This window comes from Trichoderma asperellum, chromosome 1 (assembly GCF_020647865.1).
Source record: "Trichoderma asperellum chromosome 1, complete sequence".
Taxonomy (NCBI): Eukaryota; Fungi; Ascomycota; class Sordariomycetes; order Hypocreales; family Hypocreaceae; genus Trichoderma; species Trichoderma asperellum.
The window spans coordinates 2,999,876-3,011,575 of record NC_089415.1 but is presented as its reverse complement, the minus strand read 5'-3'; the positions used below and the strand labels follow the sequence as shown (position 1 = coordinate 3,011,575).

Genomic DNA, 11,700 nt, shown 5'->3' with positions numbered 1-11,700 from the left:
CGCGCCATCCAGCCCACTGGACGCTGCCATGCAGCACTGTTGCCCACCCCCAACGCCGCCGCCTAAGCCCTGCGTGACGCCCCTGATTTACCGCCGCGTGTAGCGACCACCAGCATGTGCAATGCGCTGATGCGCCCGGGTACAAGCCCACAAGTACCTCTCCATGCTCCCTTGTCCTGTACGAAGTACCGACCCGGCCGAGCCCGCCCTTATTAAAGCGATTCCCTCCCCCCAGTCCCCTCCTTCTCCCGAGAAAAAAAAAAAAAAGTAAAAAGTCTTCTTCCCTTGACGTACCAAGATAAAAAGTCAAAAGCAAGCCGGCCGCCACTCGCAACACAATAGCAAATCTTGCCTCTTAATATTACCCTTACCGACGACCAAGAAGCCATAGACGCATGGGAGAAAGACAAGACAGCGTCAGCAGCATTCGCAATCAGATACACTTACAGATATAGAAAGCAACCCGTCTCTCTCTCCCCCGCCACCAAGGACAATCGCATCCGCATCATAGCAGCCAGCCCACACACTCGCTTGTTCAGACAACCTCGCTGACCGCCGCTCAATCACATGCAACGAGCCCGGTCTGCCGTGGATTTCTCCAATCTCCTTAATCCATCGTCGGCAACACCAAGCCAGGACCAAGGCAGCGGAGCCATGTCTACCGCTGCGGTTACCGTCATCAAGCCCAATGGGCCCATCCCAGGAGCGCAGGCCTCAGAGTCTGCCAACGAGCTCCCTCGCCCCTACAAGTGCCCTCTCTGCGACAAGGCCTTCCACCGTCTGGAGCACCAGACCAGACACATCCGCACCCACACCGGCGAGAAGCCGCACGCCTGCCAGTTCCCTGGCTGCAGCAAGAAGTTCTCCCGCTCTGACGAGCTGACCAGGCACTCGAGGATACACAGCAACCCCAACTCGAGGCGAGGCAACAAGGGCCAGCAGCAGCACCAGCAGCACCAGCAGCACCTCCACCAGGGCATGCCTCACCCTCTGCACGTCGACGGCATGATGGCTCCTCCTCCTGCGCCAAAGGCCATTCGCTCAGCGCCCGCCTCGGCCCTGGTCTCGCCCAACGTGTCGCCTCCTCACTCTTACTCTTCTTTCGCCGTGCCGCCAGTCTCCATGCCTCACTATGCCCGTGGCACTGACATTTCAATGCTCGCAAACGCCGCCCACCAGATTGAGCGCGAGACTCTTTCTGGCGGCCCCTCCAACCACAACTCAAGGCACCACCCTTACTTTAGCCCCGGTATGCAGGGCTCTCGGGGCCACGGCCCTTCGCTCTCCTCATACCACATGGCCAGATCTCACTTCAATGATGATGATGACCACTACCACGGAAGCATGAGGCACGCCAAGAGGTCGAGGCCCAACTCGCCCAACTCTACTGCTCCGTCTTCCCCCACCTTCTCGCACGACTCTCTGTCTCCCACTCCGGACCACACTCCCATCGCAACTCCCGCGCACTCACCTCGACTCCGTCCCTTCTCCGGATATGAGCTGCCCAGCCTGAGAAACTTGTCTCTGCAGCACAACACGACCCCGGCCTTGGCCCCCATGGAGCCCACCCTTGACGCTCCTCAGTTCCCTCCTCAGGCGCAGGGACTGAGCTCTCGCGGTTCTGGCATTTCACTGACCGACATCATCAGTCGTCCCGATGGAAGCCAGAGGAAACTGCCTGTTCCCCAAGTTCCCAAGGTTGCGGTTCAGGATCTCCTCTCTGACGGTGTATTCCCCAATAGCGGCAGGAGTTCAACTACAGGCAGCCTTGCCGGCGGCGATCTGATGGATCGGATTTAGACGATATAAAAAATACCCTACTATGGTGCCTCGAATGACTTGATGACTATGGGCTATAGAACGATAGAAAGAGTTGGCGTTTCTGGCATGGGATTGGAAATGGAAACAGTCATTCCCCACAGGATTTGACACATGGTTTTATTTTACTTTCCTTTTTTATTGATTTCACCTGTTCTTTGTGTTCGATTTGGGTTTCTTTTCAAAGCAGGACTGGATGGGATCCTACACGGATAGGATGGCCAAAGGATATTATAGACATCACCACTTTCCCAGGCGGATAAAAATTTTGTTCCGTTTCTCAGCTTTTGTTTTTTTATTGTTTCACATTTGGGGGGTTCAATAAAGTGGAGGCTTACTATGAAATACTATAATTGGATTTGACGGGTGCATGCTGCATCAGCAGCAGCACAGGGGCAGACCTGAAAAAAATCGGAAAAGATATTTATTACTATAAAATCACACGCTCTCCAGTGAATTCGCCGGTGATTTTGTTGAGCCATGCATGACTGTTGGTTTGCTTGTTGCGTTGCATAGCCCATCTACCGCTAGGGAGGAACCCGAGCCCGGCATTTGGGCCTGTTTTCGACGGCCTTCGGCAGCGGCATTGGGGGGAGGATACCAAACACGCTTGCGTGTTACAAAATATGGGGATTATCATGCAAAATATGGGGGAGGCGGCGGAGGCGGCAGCAGCAGCAAGGTAGTATTAGTCTATCAGGGGGTTGATGATAATGGAGGGCCAAAAAAAGCCACGGGCAAGGCGGTGCATCCGTGGGACCCGCGGCCTATTACAGAGAGATTGAAGATGGATGACTTCATAGCCGCACCACTGCATTTTGTTCACAGTCTTGTTGCTACTATGCAGGTACTACTATTTGTGTATAATGAAGTAACGGATGAATGGATGAGTCAAGGAAGCATTATTTGTATAATAGCAATAAGCAATAGACAAGAAATAACATGTTTGACACTATTATACGGTGTTGATTGCTAAACTCCAAGCTGGCATCCTTCCGGTGTTTCCCGTCTATCTCCTGACTGTCAAATGGCTATCGTACGAAAAGCCTGAAGTCCTAAAACAAGCAGCCACAAAGAAAAAGAAAAAAGACAAAACGAAGATTTGCGGGGAAGAGTATGCGTTGTTTCAGATACATCTACCTAACTAGTAGTAGCTTTTATCCGGAGAAACCTTGATTTGAAGGATTCTCTTTTTGCAGTGCGTTTTATTCAAGTCACCATTGGAAAAAAGATCAGACAGCTGGATGGCTGTTTTGAGGGCGTCCAGCTGCCCTATCTCTGGGTTAGTTCCTAGCGCAGATTACGCTGATCCGATGGGATTTCAGTGGCCAGGGCGGGTGCCTCAGCGCTAAGAAGGTTTATCTCTGGGGGATGTGGATGGGGGGGGGGGGGGGGAGATTGAAGCATGGAGCCTTGTGGAGGCAAAGCGAAGGCAACGCAAACAGCAACGCAACTGTAGACCAAGTTACAAGTTACATATTGAAAGGGGGGTTTGTTTTTTCCCGAAGGGGGTGTGTGTGCGTGTTGTGGTGGTTGATGGGATGGCAGTGGTGAGGGTGAGGTTAAGGGTGAGGGTGCTTGTAGGGCCCAGGCAGACAGCATTTGTTTGGCTCGCTTAGATGGAATGGCATGGGAATGGAAGGGGGGAGTGTGGAGAGGGAGAGAGGGTTAGATACGGGGAAAGCAAAGGGAGATTTCTTTCATTCAATGATACGAGTTTTTATTAGCCATGTATTGTATTGCGCGTTCTGCTGGGTGCTGCAGGATAGCCATGTGCCGTGCTTCGTTTCGAGGTTGCGCTGCTGCTACGCTCTGTCTGGGGCTGTCGAGGCCACATGCCTTTTTGCCTTGTGCTACTGGATTTTTTTTTTTTTTTTTTGCTTCTTCTTCTTTTGGTTCCATCCATTGGCAGCTGATTGTAGGCAACAGGTTTGCCAGAAAATGGTACGATGTGGCACTGACACGAACAAAGGAACCAGATAGTCAGTCCTTCGTGAGGCGGGTGATTGCATGTTGTATTGGAATCAGTTTTCCGTTACGCAAGAAGCCGGGGCTATTCGTTGCGTGTGCGCTACGTACCCTTATGAATAGTAATAGGATCGGGCTGAGGCCATTGATTGGATTCCCCAGAGTCTGCGGACTCCGTACCTATTTCTTTGGACCCCATATGAGTGCGTCCTCGGTGTCTGCGTGTGCTTGTGCAACGCCGTACTCGCCTACGGGGGCAATTATTGTATCATCTTTGCACATTACTTACTACATGTACTTCGCCTTTCATTCAATGTGCTAAAGATTGTGCTCTGCCGCAGAGTACAAGGCAGTGCTACGTATGCTAGGCATCTCTTAAAGAAAGGCTTCATCTGTGTCTCTCACGGCATGTGGCATATCTCTCCCCCGCTCAGCCGACGGCAACGACGCCCGGCTTCTTATTCTCCTTGTTTCTCCTCTCTATTATATATCAGGGTCACTAACTACTGCTAGTAGCCTGTTCATGCGGTAAACTGCACAAGCATGTACCTGTACGAGTGCACTAGGGACATACGGAGAAAGCCAGTGATTCGTCTGCAAAAGGACTGCATGCCAATGGACACCCTCCCTACTGCTGCTGCTGCTGCCACTGCTGCCTCGAAACCTGGTCGGTAAGGCTGGGAAGGGGCTTCTGTTGGGTTTTCCGGACTGTGTGATGCCGCTCGTCCATTGGGCAACGGCAGGGCGCCGGAAGCACACTTGCGGTCTAGATGTCGAGATGGGGGAGGGATCGAGATCACGTCAGCGACCCTTTGGCCGTTCCGGCGCATGGGAGAAAGTTGCCGGGCTTTGCTGCTGCCGGCGGGTGATCTGATCAAACGGGTGATGGATGCTGTTTGTCTGCGTGCTGCGTATACCGGGCATGCTACACGAATACATGTACTCGTAGTGACATGCTAACACTAATACCTACTCGTCTGTATGTCTGCTGGCGGCAGCATCATGAGGTCCGGGTAATACGGGGCCATGGTGGTATCCGAATCCGGGACCGGACAAGGAAAAGGCGGAAATGATAATAATATTAACAATAACAAGAACCAAGAAAAGAAAGGAATACTAATGAATCACATACATGGCCACGACCACGTATCCTCACTTACAATGCCGTGTATGTAGGCAATAGGAGCATGCGACGCTATATGGTTTACGTACAGCGAATGAGACCAATGCAGTGCAACTGCTCTGCGTAAAAACAACAGCGGTGGGTTGGGACTCCTGGTGGCTTGCATGACTTCTTGGCTGTGGTTAACAGCTTCTGCTGCAGCTGAGTGAGACATGGGGAGAAAGACATTCTTTGCTTTTTTTTTTTTTTTTTTTTTGTTTGGTCCCTTTTCCTTTCCTTTTTTTTTCTTGTTCTTTGTTTAATCTCTGCTCACCGCTTCAACCGGCCTGACGAATGAGGATACTGAACGAGACACACCACATTCTGTTAGTTTGAAAGTTGTGTGTAACACATACTCCAGCAAAACGGGTGACAGCCTTTTTCTGCTGTGCCTGTTTTACCCGTGCGCCCGACTTTACAAATCTTTACACTAGCGATGTCGAGGTGGTGTGCTGTAAAAGAGAGAGACGAGTACGCAAACGGCTTGGTTGCCTGTCAAAGTCGAGGAATTTGAGGAAGGGCGTGGGCAGACTTTTGTAGAGGTTAGGAATGGCGGAGTGAGTGTACATACTTTGTACGTCACGAACTTTTATGGTGGGGGGTTTTAGTACTAGGTATGTATGTAGTGCTGCCGTTTTGAAGCATAGATCGTCCTTCTGTCTCACGTGTTGACGAAGATTTTTCTTCCTTTCTCAAGGTAGTTCCTCTAGGCCATTTTTTTTTCCCTTCTTTTTAATTTGTCTCTTCTTTGTCTTTTGCTTCCTCGTCAACTGCCAGACTGATCTGACATGTAGGTACTCCACGTGAGAATTGCTTGGTGGGCTGTGGTTGTGGCACATGGTGTTGGGAAAGCTACGCCATGTCATGTGAGCTGCTGCTACGGCCGCTCCGAGGTCGCTGGCAACCTGAAGCCGTCTAATTGGATGCCATTCTCTTGTCTCTCGTTGATTCATCATTGATACTATTAATGTATTTGCACAACGGCATCGAGTGTGCTTTGTTTCATATAGCGGCTTCATTTGAGAATTCCTCATCCAGCAAGCCATCAGATTTAGCCATCTCGCAAATGTGGGGGTGGGGTTTGATTGTCCTCTGTGGGCTTTGGATTGGGTTAGCAGCCAGGCGTCAGCAGACTGATTGTCGCGATGTAAGCGTTTGATCGCGAAAGAACCGCACAGCACAGGGCCTGTTCTCGCTTGACAGCATTACTAACGGCATCCTCCTCACCTCTAAAGGGAATAGAGAAAGAGACGCCGCAGAACGGAGATTCTGGCGGGTGGCGAATCAGTCAGCGGCCAACGCCAACAACCCGTCTTGATATCAATATCACGTCTGCTGTACGTGCATATCTGTGCATGAATGGATGTGCAATCTCTGATTAGAGATGGCCCAGGGCTGGGGGAAAGGCGGGGAAATACAGCAGACTCTCAATTCTGCCTATCTTGCCGATAAAGCTACCCATGCATGCCTTGATATCTTCCGGCCCTTCTGCCCTTCTTGAACCATTATCATCCTTATCTTGCATTCCCGGCGGCGATACTCGCGGGCATTTTTACCCAGATTACAAAGTAGCAAGCTGTGCTCAATCAAGCCGCGGCTGCTTCACGTCCCGCTCCCCAATCAAGGCATGCTCGGCAAAAATCCCAACGCGGATGGTGAAGCGACTCACTTTGGGCAATGGGTAAAGGCAGAATGAGATTGATGCTTGATCGCGCTTGGAAATTTGCAAAACCCCCACGAGGCCATCACTGGCTCAAAGGCAGAATAAGAAATCACATGGCGTAAATGTGCCGCTGGAGATCGTCCTTCACACTGGGGGATCGTCATTCAGTGGGGTGACAGAGCACGCACAACGAGGCTCTACGGCGATAACTCTCCGACATGGGATATGGCCCCAAATTGCAGACTGGGTCCTTGGATATCGGGCCAAGTGCTGCGTGCTGCTGCTACTCCATAGCTACTGACTAAGGTAGCCGGCATCACCGTCAGCTGAATGCCTCGTATGGAGCGCAGCAACGAAATTGCCACATTGGCCGCAGTTTTAATCACGACGACAGGAAGTGCGCTTGCGGCGCCAAATTCGGGTCAGAGAAGGAAAAAAAACTAAGACGAGATAAATAAGAAGCCGGTGGGTTGGCGACTGACACAAGCTAGTACTACACGCACCACTCTTGTATGATATGAGTTCATACTGGAGGCATTTGTCTTAACAGCCCTCTCTATGGAGTACATTGGGACAATGAAGCTATCGCCGTCTCTCTCCAGATACATAGTACTATGTCGCTCCCCACTTCGCCGGGCCCTCGCCTTCTCTATTCACACCTCTGTACAGGCACCTAATCATTACGCATAATTGTCAGGCGAAAAAAAAAAAAAAATAATAATAAATCGCCTGTGGCGAGCCGCATGAAGATGGCCGCATTTTACCACTGCCCGGCTGGCCTGCTACGTTGCAATGCTAAGCCGCTGAGCAGGGAAAAAAAAAACAGAGAAGAGACGCATTTTGCGGCATGGGGAAGAGGTGGTTCAAGGAAGGTCCAGTATCCAATCCAAGGCACCTCCCTAGCAGGACGCACCTAAAAAAGAAACATGCCTCGCATCAGCCAATCAATCGCCAGGGTGCGCAGGGCGTCGACGCATCAAAGCAAACGCCCCTGTGGCTTGTCTGGTACGTGCCGCCCATCTGGACAGGTACCGTCTAGACCCTGCCCAAGAGCGCCTCACACGGGCAGGGGCCGAAGTACCCTTTGGGGGCCAGATTGGTACCTGCCAGTTGATACGCAAGCATTGCAGCCACGTTCCTCAGCCTCGCAAAACGAAACTCGCTCGAACTCAAACTCGGCGAAACAGAAAACCCCCCAAAAGAAAAAAAATAAACCGCGTCCAGTTGCAAACAAATCAACCTCAAACCAGCATCCCTGCCCGGCCGTGCCAGCACAGCACAGCACAGCTGCCAGCCTGTGCTAGCTGCATCGCTGGATGTACCTGTAACTCGCATTGCATACAGCCGCTAGTGCGCGAATGCTTGTACCTGCGACCTGGATTGCCTACTCGTGCCTGGGCGACTGACTCGGCGGCCGCAGACTTGGCCTTGCTCAATGCTATGCCATGCCATGCAAGGCACGCACCGCACTGCACCCACATTTCATCGGAATGGGGGCCCGCAAAGAGACACCGCAACTTTCATTTCAATCTGGTTCTTCAAATCTGGAACCCGCGAAACAACAAGGCCCATCGTACGAGATCCGCTGCCGCTGCTCACAGTGAAACCCCCCGCGGGCCAACGCCCAGGCAGGCCCAACAATGTCGAGAGCCGCAAGCGAACCTCCATGCTCTTGCGCTGGATCAGATCATTGCCATTATCATACAACACCTGCAGGACAGAGTTGATCCGAATGCTACCCCGTCAACGCGCGGCCGTCTGATTTGCCGGCCATCCGCCTATGTGTGTATCGGCACACAGCCAGCACGATCGGATGATAGCGATCCACATGCTATATGATCATCTCACGCCTCATGCACAATATATTAAATCCGTCCCGGAGGCCACTACGTACTACTGCCTGCTAAACGCCCGTGGATAATTCCAAGCGCCATGCATACATCGTATGTACTCCGTACGTCTGCGTCTATGCGCAAGTACATTCAAGCCAAAATACGGAGTAGTGGATGCTTCTCTGTCTTCTCCTTGTCGCTCCACCAAGTCCATGATCCGCCTGTTTCCTTTCTTTGGTCAATCAGTGGACTGCGCAGAAAACGCCAGATGGTGCCTACTCCGTACGCACGCAGGGGGAGGAGGGGAAACACCCTGGCGATTTCAATGCGCCGAAATCTATCCTATCGTGGGGGGGGCTCAAGAGGAGCAGGGCCAGCTGCGACAAGCCCACAGCAGGGTTGTTACTGGATCGATGCAGTTACTCCGTTACTCCTTACTTACTCCTCACCAGTGTGAGCTGAACCTGAGCTGTACGAGTAATTCGTTCCTCGTTCTTCTGTATCTCCTCGGGGCAGACTGGGGTTGCATCAATTACTCCGCTCCGACGAACAATGGAACTTGCCGCAGGAAGAAACCTGGAAATGCTTTTTTCCCCACAGACTTCAGTGTCTTCCCCCCAGCTGCTGCTCAGGGATCACATATGCGGCAGTACGGAGTACATACAGACCAGCATCTGGGCCTTTTTACACATCTCAACAAATCGCCTTTATGCCTACACTACGGACAGATATGACCGTGCAATTGCTGCATAACTCAGATGTGTGCAATCTCATCTAAATGAGCGTTAGCTAACTCCAAAGCCCTCTAGCTTACAAGGCTAACGATATCACATCACCACCTTTCGGATAATGTACCGAGCCAGAGATGAGAGGAAAGCGTTTCTCAGGCATGTGAAAGTGCTATGAGCTAGCTCCATGGGAGTATCTCCGAGATCTTTAATATGTTCGGCATAGTGCCGACATACTACCAAGACTCCTTCCATTCAACCGGCTGATGTGAACATGGCTGATATGTGATTTAAGCTCGGCTCTTCTCGCATAGGAGAATTAAAAAAGGGATATTCCGCGAAGCTGAATATGACCATGCGCACTCAAGGCAAGGAAACTCCATCGGACCGAGAGCGGCACTCAAATTCGGGTGCTTAACCGACCGAATGTCCTGATGCCGGCCCCCAACGGCCCGGCAATTAAGCTTTCGAACCCCAACGCCCCCAGATAAGTTATTGTGATGTGTCTGGTTTCATTGTTTGATTGCTAGTTCTCATCTATTGATATCTCTTGATGTCTATGCATCCAGGCAGCTGTAGACATCCATGCAATGGGCATGTATACACTATTCCTTGTTTGCCCGAACGCCGTAGATGAAGCTAGTATGTAAAGCCGGGCGATGAAGAATATCAGAATTCATTTTATATCCTAACACTAGTAGTAGATTCCCGGTCTGCGACTATCTACTCCATCACAAACATTGTAGCTGATAAGACGAGTGCCGTATTCTCCCTAATCCGTAGATAACCTCTGCAAAGCGGCTGACAAGCTCAACCCGATAGTTCCCGATGTTGTAGATTGATAAGAAAACTTGATTCTGGCGGGCTTGCATAATTCGTGCTAAGAATCGTAAGAGATGATAAAACAAAAGTCTAGGCAGACATGTGAAAAAAAGGCTCCCGCCGGTACTTCGTCCCCGGGCGTTCCTTGGACGCGCTTCGCCCCAATGAAATAGCCCCGAAATCACGTCAATTGTGGCCGATTGATGTCTATTATTGGCATCAGAAACATTGTGGGATAACTTAAGCGCCGCTGCTCCAGAATTCTAAAAGCCAAAATAGAGATTGTGATCTCGGTCTTTCGCTCTTAAGGAGCTGAACTATCTTACAATACAGATCCTTGAAATAGAAAATTTTACAAAGCAGATCCCTGAAATTGAGATTTTTACAAAACAGATTCCTGAAACGGGATAACTGTCCGTTGTGAAACTTATTTTTTTTTTCTTTCCCCTAGTTGTTTGAAGGCGCCACGGTTTCTTTCCAAGTGGAAAATGGGTAGTCTATTATGTCATGTCACTTTATTGACATGATACATTGGGGTTTGAAGGGTACACTGATGATGAACACTCATATTTTTTCCTCCTCGATTCGATATCGACTGCGTGTCATGCATTTGATTTGGAAGATAGGGGAGGGTGAGTGTAGTGTACTTGTGACGGCATTCGACGTTTGTACCTTTATTCGTTCTTGTTCCAATGCAAGGAAGCTTCCCGCCGTCGTATCGTTAAATGCCACTCTTGGATGGCAAAATTGGAGTTTGAACTGGCTTCCTCGTGGGGATAATTGACAAGGGACAGGGTCAGATCATGATCGTTGAAGTGATTGGCAGCATTCCTTCCGTGTCCTCACTCTCCTTCACGGTCTTCCACGGGGGAACTTTCGGTTGGCTATGCGCATCCGCAATATATTTTCTGTTTGTGTCTTTACATTTACCAGCCAATGAGCACACGCATATCACAATGCCGTTGGTTTAATGAGCCGCAATCTCGGCTCTTCTCGACATGAGAGGGGAGAGGAAGGGAGGGTGAAGAAGATGACAATTTAAGATACGCATATGCATAGCCTTCTGGCTCTCCAAGATGGACACGTCTTCATATCAGGCATTTCTGCCAATCGTTAGCCCCCCCTCATTTCTGCCTCCAAGGTTAATACTATTTGTAAACGAAAAGGAGGTCCACATAACCTGCGTCTGTTGGTTGGCCTAGCTGCATATCTTCAACCTAACAAAAGGGCGGCAGGTTTTGCCAAGAGACACAACTGTGTGAAGGGTGCCAAAAGCAACAACAAGCAAAGGGATTTGGCCAAGACGACGCTGGCTCCGCGGGGCCCCGGGTTTTCTGTCGACTTGCAGATGGCCAATGCTCGCTTTTTCCCGCGTTGCTGCCCAGTTTGTCGGAAAGGAGAAGGTGTATATGGTATCACGCAGGGCCGGAGCTGCAGGCCTAAGCATGGGGGCCAAAAAAGGGGACGATGGAACGAAGTTGGGTAGTGGCAAAAGAGGCCGATAGCCGATGGATAGGGTAACTCTGACAGGTACAGCCATGTTGCAGCCAAACGAGAAGAGGAATAGAGAGAGACGGCACAAAGAAGATGTGGCACATACTATGGGAAGATGGGAGGTTGACGGTTTGACGTTTTGTTATACCTGGGAGATGGACGCTAGGAGTTGATTTCGACCTGCTCTTTCGGATGGCCTACATGCTGCTGTGC

At 50.7% G+C, this 11,700-nt stretch overlaps 2 protein-coding genes across 2 annotated transcripts; both read left to right on the top strand.

Moving 5' to 3' along the window:
- The first annotated feature begins 251 nt into the window (after nucleotides 1–251).
- Nucleotides 252–2,769, top strand: TrAFT101_000945 (uncharacterized protein). The gene has a single exon (XM_024905950.2). It carries the CDS (start codon nucleotides 568–570, stop codon nucleotides 1,798–1,800), a length of 1,233 nt encoding a protein of 410 aa, XP_024765178.1. The 5' UTR covers nucleotides 252–567; the 3' UTR covers nucleotides 1,801–2,769.
- A 5,282-nt stretch (nucleotides 2,770–8,051) lies between these two features.
- On the top strand, nucleotides 8,052–8,450 carry TrAFT101_000944 (uncharacterized protein; the record flags this gene model as incomplete). The annotated part of the gene is made up of 1 exon (XM_066126201.1): nucleotides 8,052–8,450. The coding sequence occupies one exon, from the start codon at nucleotides 8,052–8,054 to the stop codon at nucleotides 8,448–8,450; it is 399 nt and encodes a 132-aa protein (XP_065982300.1).
- Between the last annotated feature and the right edge of the window lie 3,250 nt (nucleotides 8,451–11,700).